Raw genomic sequence first — 24,588 nt, forward strand, 5'->3', positions numbered from 1 at the left:
TTAATATTTAGTTTCATATACAATGACCAAATTTCACAGCTAGGCCTACATATTGTGTTGTACTTTGCTAAATATGTGTGAAAGAAAATGTCTTTCCACTAAATAAAAAGAAAAAAAGAAAGAAAATAACTGATTCTGTAGATAAGAAAATCTGACTTAGTGATTTTCTTCCTTAATGACAATAATTTGTTGCATTGAGATTCTTTTATAAATTAGTGAAGTTCTATTACCTGGTATCACTTTGGAGTAATCATAACATAATGATTATGCTGGGTCACACCAGCTATATATTTTGCCATGGATTTTGCATCTGGCAGATGCCAATGCCAGAAGCTAAGAACAAAAGATCAGAGCTAGAATATAATGATACTTCCCTTGTAAAATCTCTCTGCTTTCAGAAACATGCATCTAGAGATTTCCTGTAACAAAATGCTACCACTGAGTTTAATGGTCTTTGAAATATCTTGTTTTGTATTGAATCTATATAAATCTTTGGGCTTTGATTTTCCTCACTGATTAGATAGAACCATTTTCATAAGTTCTCCAGCAGCCAGTGTTAATTTCATTGTGTCCTTTATGTTCTTTATAAAAGAGAAAAAAGAAGTAATGCTTCTCTAGCCAACTTTTTTCTGTGTTGCTTAGGACATCACATGAAAAAAAACATTTTGCAGCTGAGGTAGTCATTTACATGGGAAGGTGTTTGCTACATTTCTGCTTATGCAGTCACTGGTGGTTTTCAAAAGCATTAAAGCCTCCCTTTTTTGACAGTAGTTGTGTTAAAAATATTACCCTGTTATATAAATAAGAGGATATCACTCTGTGTCAGACTGAATACCCAATATTCAGTCTGACAAGACTTGCATATTAATTTCCTGTCTCAACTATACAAACACCCCAGAATCACACTAGATGTAATCCTGGCTGTTCTCTCAGTAGCATTCTTCAGACTACCATCTTTGCCCCTCTTTTACCTCCGTTTGTCTCAGCCAGTTGGCAGGTGCTGGTACTTGTAAAAATATGTACCCACTATCTCCCTCTTCCCACTCTTTTTTCATATGGATGGGGGAAAAGAGGAAAAAAAAAAAAAAAAAGAAGTTTTTTTGGTGAATTTCTCACATTGATGGTTATGCCACTTCAGATGATAAGTTTAAAAGTAAAAAATTATTTTCTTGTTTCCAAAGATAAAATTGAATTCTGTTTCTCCTCTTTCTGTCTTAGTGCAAAACTGAATTTCTTATAATTGGAAGAAACATACAAGCAGGTTACTTCTGGATATTAGAAACAGACAACTGGACTAAATTCAAGCAACTGCAAAGCTTGCAGTCAGGAGCTTGCCTAATAAAATACCAGTAAAGCCAATATACCTCTATAGATGTACACACTAGGTGAATTCAGAAGCTGATGGTATTCTTTTTATTAGCAGCATGACAATTTGGGCCACAGCCCAGAATAAAAAGGAAGCATGCAATGAATGTTAAGTTTTAAGTCATCAGAAGTCACTCATTATATTGACTCTAAAACCTAAGAGCATTCAGAATGAACAATTTATTCTGTTCCTTTCTCATCTCTTCTTCAGCTAAATCAAGTCTTCATCCTGGGTTTTTTTGTGCAATTGTTGTCCTTAATTTCATTCTGGCTGAATAAGTTTGGGTTTACTCTCATTTTATGAGTCTAGTTACCTGACTGCAGTTTATACCTCTTTCCTGGTACTTTCTACAGTTTTTTTATTGATCATGTGATGAATGTGTCTTGTTGTAAGTAAACAGCCCCCATGTTTGAGCCCAGAAGCATGCCTCTACTTCCAGTGAGGTAACCTGGATGTCCATTTCTATCATCATTTGTCATATATTTCCAGAAAAGAGATAAATACACACGTCTCTTTCTCTTCTACTCCCACAAAGGCTCCCTAGTTCTTACTTGGAACTTCCACTCACAGTATGCAAGCTCTGTTCTTTAATGGAGAAATTCCAATATGTCCAGAGGGCCAGGAAAATACCTGTGAGCCACTTAAGATCAATTTACATTACAGTCTGTGCACTGAAGTGGAGTGTAAGTTTAAGCTGATCTATTATACAGAGGAAAAGAGATGAAGAAAAAGTGTTTAGAGGTATTGCAAATCAGTTAGCTGAAATGTAGGGTGAGAGCTTTCTGAAAAAAAGTAAAAGCATTATGCAGTGTAAGAAACACTTCCTGAAGATTCTTACTGAGTTATAATTTAGCTTTGGGTTATTTTCCAGCTCTTACTTATGAACACAAAACTACCTGTAAGAACTGATCCTGTATAAGTCTTGGCTTTTCCTCAGCAACAAACTGCTGAGTTTTTCAGTAATAGGGTTAGGGTAAGGATGGTGATTTCTGATCAGATATAACTGGGAACATGGACAATCAAACCTTACCATCTGTTAAAGGGAATTTATATTGAAATAAATATCCATTTTAAAAGTACAATGATTGATAGACTATGAAGCATGAAAATTAAAAAAACCAACCCTTCAGTTCCAACACCCTTATGTCAGTCATTAGTTTTAATGTCTGTATTTTCTAAGCCTGAATTCCTATCAAGCATATTAAGTTTTCTTCACTGCCATTCTCACAAAATTTGCTTTTCTTTTTTTTTTCTATACATGACTGTGACTGAGGCTGCAGGGGCAATAGTTTGTAAAGCACATCAAAGCACATCTTAGATTTTCAAGAAATCAAACTTTCTGAAAGACCACCTAACATCACTTTGCACACTCATTCCAGTATTTTGGAATACATGAGTTTTGGCATGCAGGTTATGGTTAGGTGTGATAGTCACTAAAGTACTTAGTTAAAGGGCTTAATCCACATCTTCACATCAAAATACACTTGCAAGTAGGGAAAGAGTGTAATCTTTTTTGCCCCGTCAAGTTACTAATAATGAGCTAATGAGAATTTTATTTAATTGTTCAAAGCTACTTTAGATTAGTGGGTTTGGTGGTCTTTCTAACACAATAATAGTTGTTCCAAGTTTGTATTCAAGCATTGGAACTGGGAGAAGTCAGGAAATGCAACATGGATAAGAGAAACACAAACACACTTTTGCCTTTCTTGCTACCCTTGAAAGTTCAAGTTGAGGTCCTGTGTCCCCACAGCCTCAGCTCTGCTGAAGGAGGCACCATAGTGTATAGCCAGTCATCAGCAAATACCCCATTTCATAGTACCATAGACAAGGATAAAGTCATCATTTAACAACACAGAGATTCACATCTTCTGTCACTGCACTTTTCTTTACAAGAGACCATTCCTTGTTAGATGAGAAAATACCTCTTGCTGAGCAACGCATAATTCCAATAATGCCCCAAGTGACTGCAATCAAACCTCTGACTTAACATTAGTTCTATACACTGGGTGAAAGTGTATAAGCTACTGTATGAATAACTACAGCTGCAGGATTAATACCAAACCAATGTTAGCAACCTTTACAGTAATTCTAAATGACTGTTCAGCTCAGGGACATTCATGCCCCTTTTAATCATTGTTGTTATATCACTTACCATAGTGGAAGAACCCAGCTGACATTGCTACTGCTTTACAAGACTAAAACAATTTTATTTACTCCAATGTTCAGTAAAATACTGGTAAAAATACATATATTCACATGTACACAGTCTTGACGGTTTGCTGTTTCAGTTACCTAGCTGCAGCATAGGAACATTGCCATGGCATTACTTGGACACTAACAAATGGACAACAAAAAGAAGCTAGTGTCTGGCATTTCACACCTGAGCACTGTTTTCATGAGATTTTTTGATGCAGATTTGTTAAAGCTAAGGACTATGCAAAAATAACTAATAAAATCTCTATGTAAATAGTGTGCAGAGCGTAACTTTAAATCAGTTTGAAACTTTGCTAGTGAGTGAAGTCTGTTACATGCAGCATGTTACCTACCTATTAAAAATTCAACAAAGGTAATCAAACAGTTCCAGTTAGACTCCATACTACATAACTTTCAGAAATTCAGGAGCTGGTTTGACTCAGTGTCACTGAAACACAGCTTCAGCCCGTACAATGGACTGCACAATGTTGTTACCCCAGTCTGAGTGATGAGACAATGAGGGAACTTTATGCAAGAAGTTTGCAGTATGCTTCTGAATGTCAAGAAAAAAAAATAATCAGATGAAAGCTCTTCCTGAAACTTCAGTGTGCACAATTGTAAGGATTTATTCTGTGCATTTAATATAACAAATTTATACAATTATTGTAAAGGTAAAATACTGCAGTGTTGTAATAGACATTTGTTCTAAATTAATTCAAATCATGTTTTGCTGAAGTCTATGCCAGAATGTTAGTTACTTAATTTTCCTCTTCTTTCTCCAATCTTCTAAATAGCATCAATTGTGCAACAATTTATATAGCTGGGCTTTTTTATTAATAGGGAAAAAACTTCTGAACAGCATTGGTAATCAATTTTTTATGTATTAATTAGATCAGATTCTGCAAATACTTAAACTTTCATGTGTGTTCTGACTGATGTCAACTCATTGATTCACATGTATAATACAAGCACATGAATTAGTGCCCATTTGCTTTGGCCTTTCAGAATTTAACAGTCCAAAGCAAGCAACACATAATATAGTGATATTCCTCTCCTCTGGAAGCGTTCAATGAATATTTAACACAGAAAAAAATTAATCCTGACTAGAAATAAATTGTATCTAAGTTCAACTTCTGTAACTCTGACTTTCTCCATTAGTTTCCAAAACTTGCAGTAAGGTTTCTTCCACAGCAAAAGGAGAAAAGTGCCTTGATTATTAGAATTAAAATCGTATTTGCATGTTGCTTCATTTAAAATGTTTTTCTGAAGCACTAAAGGATACTTTCCCCATTTCCTTGCAGCTCTTTGCATATTGCCTATTCATTAAAATTATGGGGTCAGGAAGTTGTCAGAGAAAACCATCTTGGCTATCAGATGGCTATGAATAGAAAAGAGAAAGAAAACTTTAATTTGCATTATGGAGAGTTTCTTTTAAAGCTTATGAGTGAATTTTGCAACATTCCTCTATGTTATTCTGAAAGATGAGTGAAAAGAAGGAACTGTGTTAAAATAAATATCTGGAGTTATTTTAGTGGAAGTTTTATGTCAAAATAATCTGAGACACTGTGTTCATGAAATCCTGTAAAAGCTCGTTTTCCATTGCTCTAGTCACATGGTAATCAGAAATGATTCTATAAGAATCAGAGATATCTTGCACCTGTCCCACTCTCAGTTACTTCTCAGTATCCCTCATGGTGAGCTCACCAAGTTTTATTCCACTTCCTACTCAATTTTCAACCACTTTAAGTTTCTTTTCACAGGAATTCTTCACAAAGTCTTTCCTGTGTGAAAAAAATTGCTCTAAAATCCAGAAACTTTTTCTTTCCCTGGTCAATAACTTCGCTTAGAACTAAAAGTCTGCAGCTACAAAGTCTGATTTTTCTTAAACAAACAAACGAAAAAGGAAACAACTGGCTAAGAACCCAGTTTTTAGTATAGCAGTGTCCAGGTAAAAGGAGAGGAAAAGAAAGAAAGTAAATCTGAATGAGGAGTAATGATGGATATGGCATTAATAGTGAAAAAGAAAGAAAAGAAAGTGGGCACAAACTTCCCTAAGGGATCAGTGATAATATGGCTTATGCAGCTGTGAGCAAGTCTATTCTCACTTGAAAGGCCAGGTCCTCTGCCATGCAGTGATACTTTCTCATCTAACCTGTTAAATGCACAGTCCACACATCTTTGTGAGAATGCCTAGTTCAGCGTAATGCTTGGAACTGCAGCAGTACTCACTTCTCCTCCCCCCCTCCCCCCTGCTACTTTCTACTCATCCACAAATCACTCCTTTCTTTCTTTGCTGTTGTTTCCTCTTTACATTGATATATCGAATACACATATGCAACATGCACAGGTTGTCTCCAAACAGTACGTGTGTCAGTGGTGGTGGGTAAATTCTATTGTAAACATTCCTCTCATATGATCAGCAAGCACTCTTACATCCCACTGCTTGTTTCATCAGCATTAAAAGCATTTCAGGAGCTAGGGAAGGCGGGCAGCACCTCGCTGCCTGCCTGGGGAGGGCTGTGCAGGATCCGCATCCCTGTCCTTGGTCCCTAATCCTCGCCCTGCCTCGGCACAGCCGGAACAGCCACGCTCCGGAGCCCACAGCCTGGGCACAGCCATGATGCGGCTGCTTAGGTGAAAACAAACAGGAATGCACTGACATTCTGCCCACAAAACACAGGTATAGGACAACTCCATGCACTGTAGTGAACAATAATTCAGAGATAAAAGGCTTCATTAATATGGCATCAAAGTCTATGAACCGCCCGGCATGTACCACCATCATACACACCCGCTGCTTACCCTCCCTGTTCATTCCAGTGACAATTGTATGAGAAATAAAACATTGCAAGATCTTAGGATTCTAGGAAATAGATTAATGTAATGCCACTATACAAACCTCTAACATTCTCACCAATGGCTCTGCAAATTTGCAAACAGATTCTTCACCCCCTAGCCCTCCCTCTCCCCCCCCACACCTCCCCCCAACAGAATCAGAAAGCACATCTTACCACTGGATGAGCGAGAGGAACAGAAGTGCCCACACCATCATTTTGAGAGAAAATGCAGGATTCAAGAATGCAGTGCTCCCCAGGCTTGTTGGATTGGAAGGAATCGTCTCTTTTTCTCCCCCCCACCCCCCCCAGTTGTTTTTCCCCTTTCCTCTTGGTTGCAGATGGATCCGTCCCCTTCTTTAATTTTTTTTTGGTAGTGGTTCTCCCCCCCTCCCTACCAGGTCCCGTCAGTGGGATGATACATTGCGCCCAGCTGCGGGAATTAATATGCAGGGGGACAGAAATTAGATCTGCACAAGCCTTTTGCAGATATAATCAGAAAACGTCAGCTCAAGCAGCAGGCAGCAGCTTCCAAATCTAAGGGAATAATATAATTGGGGGAAAAGAAAAGGAAAAAAAAAACCCAACCAAAACCATAGACACTCACAGAATAAAAACAGTCAAGGAAAGGAAAAATACATACACATGCACATATTTGCAGAACCACTCACACACACTTGCTACAAAATCTGATGAAAGCAAAAGAAAGAGTAAATGAGAGAAAATAAAAGAAAAAGAAAGAATAAAGCGGTGGAGCTTCTGCCTGAATGCAGATTAACTCTGAGGTCAAAGTGGAAATGATGCACTCTGCTGCAGCACAGATTAACACATGCGTGGTGCCAGCCGGGGTGCTTTTTAACCTTTGATTACACATATGCAGGCAGCCTGGATTTTCATTTTGGAGGCAAGAAGGATTTGGCAGGCATAAAAAGGGAGGTTGGAAGGAAAAGCTTGCCCTATGCTGCTGAGCATCCTCATTTTTCTAAACAGCCTGGAAATCGTGATTGCGAAGGGGAAAAAAATGAAAGGATGGATGGGGGAGTGGAAAAGGGAGGGATTGTTGTTGCTAAGTAACTCAGGAAATGGGGAAAGCAGCATTGGTGGAGTCGGTATGAATGAGGTGATTTACTGTGCGATAGAATTTAGGGGACCATGCAAGGTTTTTATCTCTCCTCCCCCTAATAAAATTAGGCTACACCAACACAGGAAATGCTTCCTGGGCAGAGAGGAAACACTAGATGGCTAGAAAGGCTGGATCTTTCCAAACTTTGAAACCAGAACCACGGGTTCCGTTGTCCAAACATGCAATCTAGCAACTACTGGTGAAGTAAAAAAAATCAGGGAATATCATGATTTCGCAGATTAAGAGCACCCTAGTCTAAAATAGGTACTTGGACCGTGACCTACATTAACGAAATTTTATTTCCCAAACTTTTTCTGCCTAAGCCCAAAGCAAATGCAGACAACATTGAGCTCCCCAGTGGTGTTCAAAAACTGTGAGGTTTTTGTGCACACATAAAATCATTTGGGACTGGGAGATGTAACCTAACACTGTTTTAGTTCAAAGCCCATCTTTATAAAACTTAAGGGAGAAACAAAGAAACAGTTTGTCTCAACAATACTTAAATTGAGAGAAAGTTAAATGCTCCCAATAGAATAAAACATCAGAATTTCCTCCTCAGCTTAGTCTAATCTGAACCTAAGTTGACACTTGGATCCTGCTCACACCTACTGATATCCAGGTATTATCAATCTGGTAATTTCCAATGTCCAAACACAATGAAATTTATCCGTCAAAACTAGTTTCAGTAGTGGCTGTCTCAGGTTCTCAAAAGACATGGAGCCAGCCTTCAACCATCAAGTTTGGTTTGGTTTGGGTTGTTGTGTTTTTGTTTTGTTGGGTTTGTTTGTTTGTTTTGGGTTTTTTTGATGTTGTTTGTTTCCAGATGTGATATATTTAACTACTATTTAAATCAGTATTATTGTCACCTGGGCTCCTGAATATTTCTACGATAATTCAAGATCAGTGTTTCCAAACAATTAACAAGTTACAAACCTGTTTCTTAATATTTCCAGTCAATGGTGCTAATGTTCCTATTCTTAAGTCACTTCACCAGCTTGTTAAATACAGATACTTCAGAGATGAATATCTATTAAATATTCCAGATGCTCTCTCCTTCTCCCTCTCTCAATGTATCTATATGTATGCATATTCAACCACCAACACTTGCTTGTGGTTCACTTCATTACCTGGGAACATGACACTTTTGTGATTTCCTTCCTGTAATACTTCTCATCAGTTATCAAAACATTTCTTTCAAGGTTGATAATGCTGTGTATCTTTTGATGAGAGAAACTATATTGTTGTTAGCTAAGAATGTGAACTGTGCAAATAGTTATTGTCTTAGCTATAATAGTTATGTTTCTTGTCACATAGGGAGTGCCACTTTTATCCTGCACTTTGTTTACTGAAATTTGTCCCATGGCAAAATGTTTCACACCTCTTTTCTGAAAATAGTTTCCGGACTTCATACAAAATTGTTATGTAGTTAGATAGCAGAAGTTCAGCTCATTACTCCTGAGAGGCAAGGGGTCAGCAGGAGAAGAGAAACCTGCTGCATCAAATCTTAAGGGCTTTTTCCCAGGTTCCCTATCATGGCCAGGATATGTCAAAAGGAGTTAGGTGCTGTATCACTAATCTTTGAATGCTTAGATTTCTTTAAGATGTACAGAGACATAACCCACTGATAATTGTTATTCCTGATATTTCATTAACTGTGGTTTCATTTATATTATTAGTTGGCTATCAATGGGTTTTGATGGATAGTCATACACTGAATATTGTGTAGATTCTTCTTCATGTTAAAACTTCCATCACCTTTTTACAATCAGTTTTTCATCTCTGGTTTGTCTGCTTTCGTTGTATTTTCAGATGTGTGCAATTGACACTTAGGCAACAATTAAGGTAGTGGGAATTAGGGTTGCTTCGGATACAGCCAAAGGACCCACAAAGGCCAGGGAAGGTGTTTCAGCTAGATATCAGAGCTAGCATCATTTAGATATCAAAATATGTGACCAGAATCCATAAAACTCTTCCACCAATAACCAAGCAATAGTAATTTTGGCTGTAAGTTATTTCCAACATGATAAAGTCCTTGCAGTTCTTTGTGTCCTTGGTCTGAAAGAAGAGAAAACAAAGCCAGGTTTTATGCTGAATGCATTTCAATATTAAAATTTCTGTTTATGATGATAACCTTTGCTTAGAAAAAAATTGTTTGTCTATAGCAGATATAACTGCTACAGAAATCAAAAGTGTAAGAGCCCATTTTATGCTTGAAGAATAGAGTTCTGCTTTTTTATGCCCACAAGCTTGGATCAGACATATTCCATCATAATAAATTATCACAAAACCCCTAAATTTACATGAGGGTACTGCCTAGTGTGAAATGTTTTACTGACACCTTTTGTGTGCCAAACCATTCCCACGTAGTAATCTGCCCCTGAGCACAAATGCAGTATCTTCACAATAAATGTCTTACAGGTTGGTTTTTTTTTCTGGAATAAATGTCCTATGAAGAATAATTAAACACAGAAGTGATTGTTCCAAACCCATGAATTCTATATGACACCAGAATAATATCTGCAAAAGTATTCTACTGTACTTTAGCAGACAGCTTGTCCAGGTACAAGGATGTTCTCAGCTCTTGTTGATTTCCCTAGGTGTCTCTATCTTTTAGCCCAAAGAAAACAGAGCTCTTCCTGTGTAACAAATATTACATCACACATTAACAAAGAAGACTGAAGATGTGTGAAAAAAGCAAATGTAACAATAAAAGTAATAAAAGATAGTTTTTTTTTTTCAAAGGGACAATGTCACTATTTAATTGTCAATAGATTGGCAAGTTATCCACAAAAAAGATTCCTTTTTTTTTTATCATGACTGAGTCTGAAAGTTCTTTCTGTTTCAGCTTGTAACTCCTTGTGTTGCTTTAGGCAAAAAAAAGAAAAGCTAATTTCACTTTCTTTCAAATGGCACAAGATTTGGGTAACAGGTGACTGGCTTTTATAGGCCCTGTTAAGGATAGTCTCTTAAAGGCATAAGAAGGAAAGACCTAGGTAGCAACATTGTCTAGTGATGATTTAGGAGACTGTTAATTACCTATAAAGTAATGTTCTGATGTGTAAGAAATACATGAAAAGTTTCATTTTTTTTTTATCCAGAAAAGATTGTAGTTATTAGAAAAAGGCCTTTTGAACTGCATGAATCCATATATTCTTAAAAATAGCTTGTTCAAAGCTATAGATAAGCATGTATTTCACAGCAGTAGTAATAACACTAATAAAATTTTGGTTTCATCCAAGATCCTTCTAGCATATTCTAGCCCTGAGGAAATACAATACCAAATCCCTGAGGAAAACCGCATCCAATATACAACATTTCTTAGATGGAATTCTAGGATTTGATACAATCTTTCACTTTTTGCATGGCCTACCCCATAATACATTTTTGGCTTATCAATATGGTTATAAATGTATATTAAAAATTGGAAGCAGCTAAAAACGAATGTTGCAACGCTCCTAGAAGAAAAGTAGTTCATATATTTTTACATTTTTTAATGCATGTATGTGGTTGTAGATGTGTATGAGAGGGGAAGTGTGTTTTCCTGTTAGCTGATTAGTTTGTTATCTCTCTGATAAAGAGAATTCTGTACTAGAGCGGGAAAATCCAGGTCTGACTGTTTACTGCCAGGTCAAGGGATTGTGAATGGGTATTTCATATAAAAGACCTAGACGTCTAGGTTTTTTAATTCATGCACACAAAATATTGATATTTTGTGAAGGAGTGTTATGGAGCTGGACTAGAATAGAAAGCACACTCTTTAGTGCTAGTCTGAAAAACATAGTTTAGATTTGATTATTGACTTCTTAATGGGCACGAAATCTCAGCCTTTCAAACAGTTTTCTTAAACAATCTCCCTGAACATTATTGCGACTGCATGAATTCATGCATTACTGTCACTGCTAAGTAGATTATCTCAAAACTACAGGGCATTGTGTATCCTAAATACAGATCTGTTTATTTTGACATTTAAATCTAATTATCTATATTGATTTAGTTTAGATTTTATTTTAGATCTATTAGATCGAAAATTCTTACTGCTGCTTTTCCCTGCTAAGTATTGGATGGAGGAGTCTGACATATTACCTCTCATTGTGTAGAGTGTGGATGTTCTAGACTGGCAAAGTAGATCTCCAGATGGATTTTGTGACTTTACTGCAAAAGTATCAGCTAACCATTGCTTCAGAGCTATTTATTAAAATTAAGGTGATTCACTGGAGCTGTCAGAATAACAATTTAAAGTAAATATAAAAATAAATAAAAAAGCAAAACCAAAACAACTGAAAAGGTAAATGTAATAATTTTTTTGAGAAAGGCATCAAGCTGAAGTCAGCTTCTTAGAGGATTCAAGCTCCTGAATTTTTTTTAAAAGCCAAAATCTGTAATGCTTGAGAAATTATTATTTAAAAAATAATTATTTTAGAGCTTAGCAATTAAAAAACAAAGGAAAAAAAAAAGTAATTACTTCTGCAATATATATAATATATAATGTGGTATTTCAGGGGTTTATGCAGTGAACATTTTTTTTCAGACTGGTTTTATCAGGTTTCTATTCCAAGGAATCACATTCTGAGTATTTGACTTGCAAGCAAAAATGCTGGTAGCCTAAATACAACCAAAACACAAACCCAGAATACAGCGTTTGTTTATATGCTTTGATCTTGTGCTGAAACAGTGAAGAAAACAAGTTTTTGGCTAAGAGCTCTCACTGTACTTAGATTTACAAGCTCCTGCCAGCAACAGACTTAACAAATGCTATTTTGTGCTGTAAACATCTTAGAGTTTCTTATCATCAAACTCTTCAGTAAGCTACACTCTCCACAGCTCCCTGCCACTGACATGCAAATGCTTTCTTACCATGTAATACAACCTAGAGGACCCAGTTCTATGTGAAGAAAGCACTGTACTCAGATACTTTCTGAGGAACACAATAATGGCTGTTTTCTGAGCAGTTCTGTCAACACCTAAGGGAAGTCTCTGCTCCACAAATACCACCGCTGTCAGGAAGCATATATGAATGTATATTAATCTATATTAGTATTTAGTAGGGTTCGTGCACACAGTCAAAACCCCATGTTTCAAACAACAGCTTGTGCTAAATCTCTAAGTTTAAGACTAATGGCTTTTGAAACCATTCCAGGAGGGCAGTCTCTGCAATTAAGCAGTGAAATGAAGGAGAAAGAAGAATGCTGGGGTTGTTCTCCTCTCACTTCTGAGGGTAAAGAGTGAGGGATAGCAGACAGGCAATGCTGTTTTCACTTGTAGGATGATGTCAGACTCTTTACATGGAGGTACGAGGGACCTGTATTCACACAATATGTACTTTCAGCAGTGCCAGTATAGTTCCATTGGGTATGATTATGAACAGTGTTCAGTCATCCTATTTGCACACTGTCTTTAAGTACCTGCATGGCATAAGTGAACTTGTAACTCCATATAGTCTCTATTTAGTGAGACGAGAGGAAGAAATGCAACATACACAGAAACAGGACTGAGTACCAAAGGGAGGGACATTCTCACAGACTAGGAAAACATGATTAATGCATTTTTCATTATTTTCAATAGTAAAGGTAATGAGAAATCAAATATATGAGTTAAAAAGCAATGGAGAAAAAGTAACAGCAAATTAGGAGTATTGCTTACAAGATCAAATGACAAAGAAAGAAAGAAAAAAGGTTATTTCCAAGGATGTTCTATAAAGTTCATATCCTCTTTTCATCTCTGTCTCTCAAGTTCAGTGTCGTGACATGAAAGTACACAGCTAAGTAATGACTTTCAGGACAATACTTCTGAACCTTATTACTTTTTATGTCATTTAGTCTGGTATTACTTACAATACACTGAGAACTGTGACTGTGTTGAAAATGTCTTCAAATTGCTGGGACCTCAAAGAGACCTGTAAGGCTTTTATCCCTCTTTCCTGTTTGTCTGCTTTTCTTATTTGTGTGTTTGTTTTGTAAGCAATAAAGGGTATCATCATTCTCTTGGAGTGTCCTCTTTTGCACCTATAATGATATGGACCGTATTAGAACCAAGAGAAGAGATCTGAATCATCCCTTCTCCATTGAAATGTAGATTGTGCAATGATCTCAGCTTCAGACTAGGTCCTGGGTTTTATCTATGTTAACAGATGGCTGTTTCAATGTTTCTCTCTGATTTTAAGTTTTCAGGAACCCTAATGCCCCCAAAACATAAACTTCCTAATGTATTTTAAGCAGTGACTCATTAAGGAAAAATGATCTAGTTCTATATCATCCATGTATGCTACTTAGTAAGTCAAGTGTGTACTGAAAGAAATATTTCCCCTACTGTGAAGGCTTATACTCACATCTTTGTCCTTAACTCACTACTACAGTTTATTTTCTCAGATTAAAAGAGGCTTCAGGAGCTGCTTTGAGGGCATACAGTGAGAGGAAGTACAGAAACGGCAGGAATTTAGTATCTGATTCTTCCCAGCACTATAAAGCTCTCAGAACTGGAACTGAGAACACAAAATCTCTCTAAAAACCTGTCATAGAAAGATGTAACTTACAGGCTGAATCCTGAGGCCTGGCTACATTGCTGGGATGTACTCATGGGATCAGACCACAGGCAGGGAGAGGCTGTATGAGGTCTGTCATCCAGCTTGATATGCAAAAGCAGTGTCAGCATTGACTGAATTTAAACCAGTCTTTGGCCAGTTCAAGAAAAGCTTCAAAGGTAAGGGATTTTGCAGCCTCTCTGGGTAATTCATTCCATTCCTTAATTATATTGATAGAGGATTATTTTATAACCCACCTTGATTTATGACGTTTTTCTCTGCCACTGCCTTCTTAGTCACTCCCTTGCAGATCCTGAAGAGCTGTTCTGTGTGCAGCCACTATGATTGCCCTCTTGGGTTCACTCAAGCTTTCTTCTACTGGGACCCTCAAAAAGGACACTATGCTCCAGATGAGGTCTGATGTAGGCCAGATAAAGGTGAATTATGAATTCCTTATCGTTTGCCTTCAGTACTCCTGCTTCTTTCTGTTTCCTGGCCAGACAACCCTGAGGATTAGACCTTCTCACATGCAGTACTTCATTCTGGTGGTGCTGAAGTTCACAGTATCCATGAGGCAGCATGTTTGCATAACCACCAGCAAACCATTCATTTATTTATATGTTATTCATCAGGGGCTATGAAACAGATTCTAGGAAAAACAGGGAGGTGTGGCACAGCTCACAAGTTTGGATTCAAAACTTAAATTTCACAGACCTCAGTGGAGATACATTAAATCAAAAATTCAGAAACTTTAATTTATGTTGTAGCTGATTATCCTATTGGCCCTGGAATCAGTTTTTTTAGATGTCAATTTTTTTTTCTTTCCACTCTTGAAATAGGTAAGCTCACCCTAGGCCTAGTGTTGGGCTTTGAAGTACACAGGTAGAGAATATGCAGCTACCCTTGTCCTTCTTGAAGAGTTTCTTCCTGAAGGATGAGAAAGAGCACTGCTGTGCCCCTATGCTGCCAGCTCCCACTCTTCTCCACTAAAGCTTCAGCAGAGAGGAGAACAAAAAGTGGCATTTCTTGCTGAGTGTATTGCTGAGATAAATAAAGAGACTGAGCCACAGGTCATAGAGCATTAATAGATGCACCCTTACATTTAGGAGTATATTTTTTTATCTGAATGTAAGACCATTCTTACTTTCAGTTAAAAAAAACATTTTTCTCTGAGACTGCCCCACACCTAGTGTTTCCTAGGTGTTCATTCCAGCCTGCTGTTGCACAGCGCTAATGGAATACATGGACAGTTTTTACAGGGAGGAAAAATACTACTTACCACTGTTTAAAAAAAGACAACAGATGGGGAGACTATTTCTCAGAATAATCCTCTCTAATGGACATTGCCATCACAATCCTGCAGAAAGACAGAGGAAGGTGGGGGGGGGGGAAGCTCTTTACAGCATCTGTGAAAGGAAATCCGAGAAAACAAATAAATTAGGCTCTTTTAAACAGACAAATGACTGCACAAGGACTCAGAGTTATTTATATACAAAGCATGTTTACTTAGTTACGTCCGTTTTGTTTATGGATGGTTTAACTGACTTTTCAGATGTGTTCTGTCAGATCACGTTCCCAACCCTAGTTCTTTTATGCTGCTTCAAAGTACAGACAGAAATTCACTTGAGCAGCTGGGAAATTCTTGGCATCAGGATCCTAAAAGTAATGCCAGCCAAGCTTAGTCCAGGTGTTTTTACACTTATTCTTGTCCTTCCTACCAACACAGAAAGACAAATGTTGAAATGTAAATTCTTTTTATCTTTTTGACATGACAAATGTGAGTATTTCTCGTCACTTCTGCTTTTGGCAGTGAATAGACTAGTAATCTGTAAAACTGCACAGAGTTCTGGTTCTGTCCCCATTCATTTTGCAGTGTAATTAAATCATATTTGCTTTATTCTATTCGTTGATCTGGGCAGTATCTCACATACTGCTTTGTAGTATCTAGATGCTAATTATAATACTTGTTCTCTGTTGCAACATTCATTGCAGCAGCTCTCTAGCATTTTCATTCTGTATTTATATGTAGACAGTTTGCTTCTTTTTTTTTTCCTTCACAGCTCTCTTTTTCAAAAGTCTTGCTGTTTCCAGGATTTGCATATTCATTGTTTGATTTGGTCTATTAAATTGTATGGAAATAAACATGGATTTTCCTGTAGCAAAATGTCACAGAATGAGCTCTAGTACTGCTAAAATGAGTTAAACTGGGGGAATGAAACAGGGGAAAGGAAAAAAAAAAAGGCATGCTGGAAATAGGAATAAGAACAGATGGCCTAAGTTAGCATTTTTAGATGCTATATTACATAAAGTGGTAGGAGGGAAACTAGAAAGGTAAATAGCAACCTTTTTAAGAGTAGAAATATTCTGTTGATACTCCCTTACCCAAGCTCATCTAAAGTACATAGATAGCCTAAATAAATGGTAATCTCTCTGCCTTGTATGAATAAGAATACTGAAAATCATACTGCTAAATAGTACCAATCCCAACAGGAAAATGGTTAATTAGTGAAACTGGAATTGCAAGGATACCTACAATAATTATTTGTATCCGTCCTTTGTGACTTTTTAAGACTGTGGCATTTATTTGAAATAATATATTTATTATTTTACATGATCAGATCTGCACAACTTATTTGCAAGTTTAATTCACAGTAATATTCATGAGATATTGTGCTACAGTGTGTATCCAGAGGAAAAAAGAGTGTCCCTCGTTTCTGGCTTGAAGCTGTCTACTGCACTTCGTGCTTAATTTCTCCAATATCTAACTCTTTATGAAGGAGCTCAGTTATTACCCAAAATTTTGTAGCATTACCAAGATGCTTCCAGTTGAATTCAGGCAGCACTTCTTATTTTATTGTGTCAAGAGAAAAACACAGTAGAGTCACCTGCATATCCTGCACAGTTAAAGATTATTCAACACAGTGCCTGGGACTAGAAAAAAACTTTTTTGTGAATTATGTAAAATGGAAACAGGACAGATTCTCAGATAATTGTTAAATTGACACTAGCATCATATCAAAACACAGTTTTCCATGTAAGATTAATGAATGCAGGTCATATTCAAAATGCAGGTAAAGAGTAGTACCAGAGAAGCAAAGATCCTGAAAATGGTCTGGGTTGTTGGTTAATCATCGCATTGTGCCTGAGAAAGACGCACACCAAAATACTGAAGTATTTAGGAGTACTTAGATTTTAGGCAGCTGGTTAGGATATGCCTTTTGGAGGTGTGCAGTGTAGATTTGAATTTATTTAAGCAGAAGAGCGACTCATACCTTTAACAGAAATTAAGGTTTTAAAGTTGGGGTTTTTTTAATTGAAATATGCAAGCATATCTGGTTTAAAGGAGAAATCAGACATATCTGAAATGTAGCAAAACAGTCTTTATTGCATGGGCTCCAAAAACATTGACCAGCCTAAGCGAATAGGGTGAGACTGGGAACAGGACGTTAAGTATACTATTGATATTATTAGGAAGAACTGATATGATCAAAGCAGGTACTGGTGGTAAATGCAGGATCAGGAGCATCAGGAACCTCTTGCTGACAACATCTGGGCCTCATCAAGGTCACACAGAAACTGTATGACTGGTCACACATCGAGCGTAGGTGCCTACACCTGAAATGAAAGTTCCCTTCTGGTCCCTTTTCTGAGTCTGGACAAATACACTGAATATGAACAGAGGGTGAAGAAAGAGTAAAATGAAAAACAGCTTCTAAAATATGTCTTTACTTATGAAAGATTGACCATTTTAGTAAATCCATTAAGGTCCAAAACACAATATGAGTTACACCCTCAGGTGGTTCAAATTTACCACTGAAGTCAGTTCTTCACTAATTTATTAGCTAAGAAACTTTTCTTTCTTATTCATTTAAGATATGCTGTCTCCTGACTAAAGCAATGTTTAATACAAGTATTAAACACATTTCACTGAGCCATTTCGTTTGGCTACAGTGCATCTTTCCAGTTAGATTAGACCTGAGCAGCTGTTCAGAAGGTAGCCATCAGCCTCTTTATGACTATGCTTATTTCATACAGAAAATCAGATAGTTTTATTACATTCAGCTTCAAACAAAGTAATGCTCCCCTACATTATAAATAAACATTTTCCTTTACCTTTTGATATCTTTGCCATTCAAATAATATATTGCTAGCAATATGCTAGTCAAAATATCTTAGGAATCAAAGTTCTTCCATGAGTAGCTATGCTGGGTCATGTTCACCCAGGCAATGAGAATGAATGCATAAGCCATTTATGTATAACAGTTTATATTTTGGATTTGTAGTTACATGTACTATCATGTTCTTATTGTATATCTTCAAAGGATGATTTTCAAATACACAATGGATAATTAAATATTTTCTTAATATAATTTTAAAGAGGGCTGTGAATGAAGCTCAGAACTAATTGACTTAGCTGTCTAAAGAAACCATCTCTCCTTTTAAAAGTTTGTCTTCATCAGGAAAAATAGGAAAAATACTTTTCTCTGGATTTTTTTATGTTTATGTCAGCCATGTTTGTTTAAAAACATAAGCAAACATTGATGAGAGCTCATTTCAGACAAAACACAGACAACAAATTTTAGCTGGATGAAGTGTAGTTCATTTAACAGATATATTAAGGACTAAACCAATGGGCATTATAAACCAGAACTTCTGAGATGACAGGACCAGCCTGCAGTCAGAGCTTCACTTCAGCTGAACCTCTAGTGTTCCTAAACTACAGCAGTGGAAGAATTTCTCAGGTTCTCTAGCAGTTTTTAGGCATCTTTCACTATCTCCATAATCTTTCTTGTAGACATTTTGTTGGCCTGCTTGCCTACTTGCTGACAGAATACTGCTGGTAAATTCAATTTAAGAGCTATATTTTCACATGCATTCAACAGCTTTTTGAGACACAGTGGATCATATTCCAGAAATAAATTCTAAATCTCTTCCTAAATCTTCCTGTGAATATTCTGCTGCTTAATGTCTAGGCAAGAGTCTGTAAAAAATAGCTACCCTGATAAAATCAAGCACACCATTAATTTGTGGGGGATTTATGTTGCATCAGAGGCATAATAGGAAGAAAGACATCAGGAAATGAACCTTAAAAAGCACACAGCTCACTGCCTAGACTCAACCAAAGTTTTTTTCTCCTGCCTGCAGTATTTTGCAAAGTTTTCTTTCTATATCCACGTTCTTGGACAATACTGTGCTCTTCAACCCTGAAATATCTCTTCTTTATCAGCAATGTCTCAGAGTAGATTAAACATATTGATGTTATTTTTCCATGTGATTATTCACTTGTCTTAGCTTAGCTGAAAAATACTTGTATGAGTTCCAGAACTATGTACTCTAAATGAGTGATCAAATTTCATCAAATTCCAGGTGAAGCTATAAATAAATCTGTCCATAATGAATTAGTATAGGGCTTAAGCGTGTTTTCATGTCTGACTTGATGTATTTGTCTTTGTAACCTTTTTACTTTATTTTATTCTTGATACAGTTTTGTAACACTAGAAGGAGAAATGTATCAGAATTAAGACAAATATCTATTGAACTATTATTTTATGTACAAATAATCACCTCCTCAAAGGCCACACTAATGTAAATTGCTCATTTCCAGGGAGAACAATTTTATTTTGTTGCAAAATAATTCTTATTTAGGATAGTGCTAGAGAGGGAAAACTGAAGTCAAATCAATCAATAATTTTGAAACTGAAGCCAAATCAACTGTAAATAGCATTATCTGTTAAGTATAAGTAGTTTTGATAGATATGTTCCCATAAACTTCCTTCAGGCTATGCTGTACAGCAATGTATGTTAATCCTATCACATGGAGGAAAAAATCTTGTGGAAATACAATAAACAAGCCTCAAGGCAAGGTGAAGAATCTACCATTATATTACTGAACCTAGAAGTGGGCCTTACTGGAAAAAAAGGCCTTTAAATGGTCATTTTTCATCCATGTAAGACCTGTCTAAATTGTGGTAGCTATTGTAGTGGTATCTTGCTTTTTGAAGAGTGCTTCATGGTAATAGAACATGCATGTCCTGATACAAAACCAATATCCAATGATGTTTTGAAGAGTCTTAACATTTAGCAACCATTACAAGCAGACATTATGAGAAAACTGGTGAAATTAGGTAAAAAAGCATGTTTTTCTTTATCTTTTCAATGTTGTTGGCTCTCAGAAGATATAACCAGTTCTTGATGTTCACATGAATAACATGTACCAGGTCTGTTCTAAGCTGGGAGCATTATTGTAGTATGAGTAAATTAATTAGGAAGAATTAAAATCAAATTAGGCTTTAGAATTTAAATTTAAAATTAGAATTTAGAATTTAAATCAAATTAGTGCTAGAAAATCTTAGTCAACCATTTGCATTTTCCTCTTGTACATAGGATCACAGTAGCTCTCTAGCTTGAAATTAATCTGGATCCTCTTAATACAACTGTGACATCATGACAAGGGTTACTGTATGCAGATTTGCCACTTATAATCAAAGCATCATTTCCCCTATAAGTTTGGTAGCATTATTAAGTGACACTTACAAGTAATCTTGATGATTAAGTGAACTGTTCTTCACAACAAGCATATAATTTTCTGTTTTCCACAAAGAATACAAATCAAGACATAATGACAGAAGTTCTGTATTTGGCACATTTGTCTCACGTGTAACAAAATAGGTCTGAAGTTTTACTCCTTTCTTTACCTGCTTTTTAAGTGTTCCCACCACTTCTGGCATATCTGACTTATGCTTTTATTTGACATTGAGGAATTATTTTGCTCATAGAGGCAGTTCTGACAATAACTGTGACTAATTATTTTTGCTAGTAAATGGGAAGAAAAGGAGTGTGAATGTGCCAGTTGATCCTATTGGTTTCTTCTGGAGTTATCAGCTATCACTGTGACATTGGGTGGTATCAGTTTTGAAAGCTGACTCTACAAGCCTTATGTGAGCAAATGGAAGCACTGTTCTTTACACTCAGGCCTTGCACTCAAATGTTTTTCATGCTGTATCTATACACCATTCAATGTAAGGTGTTACCCTTCTTGTTCAATGTGACTGAAAAGATCAGGAAAACGTGCAGGGTATTTGGTACTATGACAACTTCAATAAATTATTGTATAACTTCTTTCCATTAAACACAAAATATATGTTCTTTTAGTGATATGTATGTATAAGAAATGCCAGCAATTCAGTTTATGGAGGACTTTCAAGCAAGGGTTTGTTTTCCTTTGTTGCACAAGTGTTGAATTTTACTTTCTGCAAATAAAGGGCCTCAGCTGCCACAGACATTATTAATTTGACAGGAGAGATTTAATCATAGATAGAAGGAAACCAGAAATGTTTATTTAGCAGGAAGCCATATTCACAGCTTCATCTATATATATTTTATGATCTTTGAGTGCTATATTCTTGGTATATAGATGCTTATTTGTCCTTTACTGGAAAGGGTGGTGTTTGTGGGTTTATACAAGGAAGTTATTGCAAATTCTCAAGTTGATTTGAGAACTATCATATGAGGGTAATCTACCTGCAGAAGTGCTAGGAAGCTGTTTGCACTGGATTTTCAGTAACCTAAATCCTAAAGGTTCATACCTGAAGCATTTGTAACATCTGTACACTTAGATTTGGTTCTGTCATTCAGCATTTATGTTAAAATAAGTTTAAAATTAAGTTAAAATAAGTTTAAAAAACCAAACCAAACCAAACCAAACCAAACCAAACCAAAACAAAACAAAAAAACCCAAACAAAACAAAATAAAATACAAACAAACCAACCCACAAAAAAACCCCAGAGTGGAACATATGGAGTAACATTTTGGCCTTGTTCGCTCCTTTTCTAGTTATCTAACATGCCAGTCATGTGTTACAAGCACATTTACAAAGGCAATCGTGATCGTGAGAGCAGTACTAACTCTCAGTATCTGCAGGTGGCAGCCAAAGAGTTGACAACATATTAGATTGTGCATCCTTTGAGAAAGATGAATGAAATGATTCGCTGTTAAGAGGGCAGTGGTCAAAACATTAAGCAGGTGAGCAGAGGGCTAGAAGTCTATGAGTGGATCTCTGCTAGCACAGAAGGAATTCCAGCTTTACTTTGTCAAAGGCTTGCACACAAGGCAGCAGTACAGCCAACCTGAATAATAATTGAAAGAAAATAAATATATAATGCTGTAAATATATAAATTTTGATGAATTCAATAAAACAAGGGATGTATTCTACTCATCAGTGACATTTTTCTTTTACAACCCATAAACCTAAATTATCTATTAGTCTGCACATCTCCACTCCTGTTTATACATTTCAATTATAACATGTTTGCTTTTCTGCTGCTTACTCCACTTTTAGTGCTTTTTTCTTTAAAGACAATTTTATTTTACTTTTAATAATGTATTTCAACACAAGCTATTGCAAATCATTAAAAAAAAAAATATGGAAGGAATTTCCAAAATGACAAGTGCTGTCATACTCATCAAAAAAATCTCTATAACTCCACATAACTGACTAGTCAATGTCTAACTTCATCAGTTCTTTTTAAAAGTTAGAGAAACATATAAAATCCTGTTTTGCTGGCTGGGAGCATAATATTGTTCAAATGTCTACAGCAGTATGTTACTTGATTGTTCTTTTTGTAGCTCAAATTCAGTTCTAGATTATGTTTAAAATTATCTCCTGTATTCTTGGTATTAACTGCCAATCACATGATATTCTAGAAAGCTGAAACTGCTAAACCTCTTATACAGATTGTGTGTGTGTGTGTGTCCCCCAGAAATGTTATCCCTAATTTTAGCACTGTGAACACTGTCATCCTGTAGTTATATAGGGGCATATATAGCATGACCTGCAAATAATATATCAGAAAAGGGTTTTCCCTCCTACAGGCTTCTATTTCAAATGCTTCACAAAATCAGAAGGTATGTAAAAGTTATTCTGAGCTACTAGCCCACCTACAGCATGTCACTGTGAATTGCTGAAAAGCACTATTTAAAAAATGAATTTAAGAAGGTGAAGAGGATAGGAGTCATTATTACATTTGTTGTGACGGAATTTGTAAGCTCTTCAGCTTTATGAGTCAGTTGAAAGTAAAAGAGAGAAAGAATGCAGTATTTCAATCCCTAGCTTCACCAAAGTAGTTTCATGAGTTATGTTGCCAAGTGCCAGATGGTCAGTGACTTAGCTGAGGGCTTAGATAATGTATTGAAAAATCACATTTGTTTCTTTCTGTCAAATTTCTATTTATGAACAATTTGAGGTCCTTTCTATCTTGCTGTCTTTCTTCCTATGCAGTGAGTGAGTAAACTATGAGATTTGATGTGTCCTTTTTGCTTTGCCTTGTCATTGGGGCACAAGTTCATGAGGACTGTTTGATCTCCTGGTAGATGGCAAGATTTTCCTTCTGAGTCATTAGGAGGCACCTACCTGAGAGTAAGGGAGAGTGCTGGGTCCACTTATTAAAAAAAAGAGTAACATATCATTGATCAAACATTGACAAGATCAGAAGTTTGTGGTTCAATGAGGAAAAAATACTTCTGTTCAAGTACAATTGCAGTTCCCCACAGCAGTGGTCCTGGTGACCATGTGAAGGATGGAGGGAACTAAGTGACTCTATCGACAACTGACCTTAGTTCTGGCTCCTTCCAGGTTCCCCTTCTTTAGTTTCTCAACTGATTGATAAAAAAGTGGAGTCTTTCATTTCTAAGAAGTATGAGGCCAGCAGTACCAATTTCCACAGGTGCCAGAGTTCTGATACAAGGGTGTAGTAAAAGGTGGAAGTCTGGAAATAATAAAAGAAAGCAAATATGCTGTTAGGTTATTAATTACTCTGTTCTTTAAAATGCAGGTTATTTCTCTTAACTGTTTGCTCTTTCATACACTAAGTAAATGATGCTTGTGCTCATCAAGAATAAGAAGACAAAAGTGGTGTCATAAGGATAAAATAAACAAAAATAACAATAAAATAAGAAGGGAGGTTGAATGGCCAAGAGATATGGCACATTAAAGAAGAAAGTGGGCCAGACTGCTTTAAAGCCAACACTTAGGAAGGGAAATTACAAATAGACCCTATTTTTATTTCGTTGTGTAATAACTTCAGTGAGCAAAGTGATGCACTGGAAGTTAGGAAATGTAAGGACTTAAGACACTTAAAGTTTAGTTAAAGCATTTATGGGCATGGTATCTCCCTGTTAAGGCAGAATCTGTCTTTGTGCTCATTCACTGCTTTGGATTTGGGATTAAGATTTTGCTTCAGGTCTCAAAACCAACATAACTTTTAAAAAAATTAAAAACTGGGAAGGTAACTACCTGCCACATTCACTGGGACTCCAGTACTCTAATAAATTGTATGTGCAGATGGGATATACTTCTTAGGCTCCAGAAAATTAAATCCTGCACTTATCACAATAGACTACTGAATGAAAAGTGGGATAGTTGTATTGCATTAACTCCACTGAATGTCTCATATCTTAGCAAAAAATAGAAGTGACCAGAAGGAGTATTCTGCAACCTTTACTCTAATAAAAAGAAATAAGAGATAAACTAGTACTGCCTCTAGAATTAATTTTCT

The 24,588-nt window shown here is 36.4% G+C and overlaps 1 protein-coding gene across 2 annotated transcripts in view; it reads right to left on the reverse strand.

Moving 5' to 3' along the window:
- The window catches only part of GABRG2 (gamma-aminobutyric acid type A receptor subunit gamma2), a 64,852-nt gene extending 58,145 nt beyond the window's left edge, over positions 1-6,707 (reverse strand). Inside the window, exon 1 of one of the 2 annotated variants that reach the window (XM_009902319.2) lies at positions 6,571-6,707. In XM_009902319.2, the coding sequence (XP_009900621.2) occupies positions 6,571-6,611 (41 nt within the window). In that variant the 5' untranslated portion in view covers positions 6,612-6,707. The remainder of the gene's footprint in view (positions 1-6,570) is intronic. The other variant, XM_054168331.1, reaches the window with a different exon arrangement.
- Between the last annotated feature and the right edge of the window lie 17,881 nt (positions 6,708-24,588).

The sequence above is a fragment of the Dryobates pubescens genome, chromosome 16 (genome assembly GCF_014839835.1).
Source record: "Dryobates pubescens isolate bDryPub1 chromosome 16, bDryPub1.pri, whole genome shotgun sequence".
NCBI classification, from domain to species: domain Eukaryota; kingdom Metazoa; phylum Chordata; class Aves; order Piciformes; family Picidae; genus Dryobates; species Dryobates pubescens.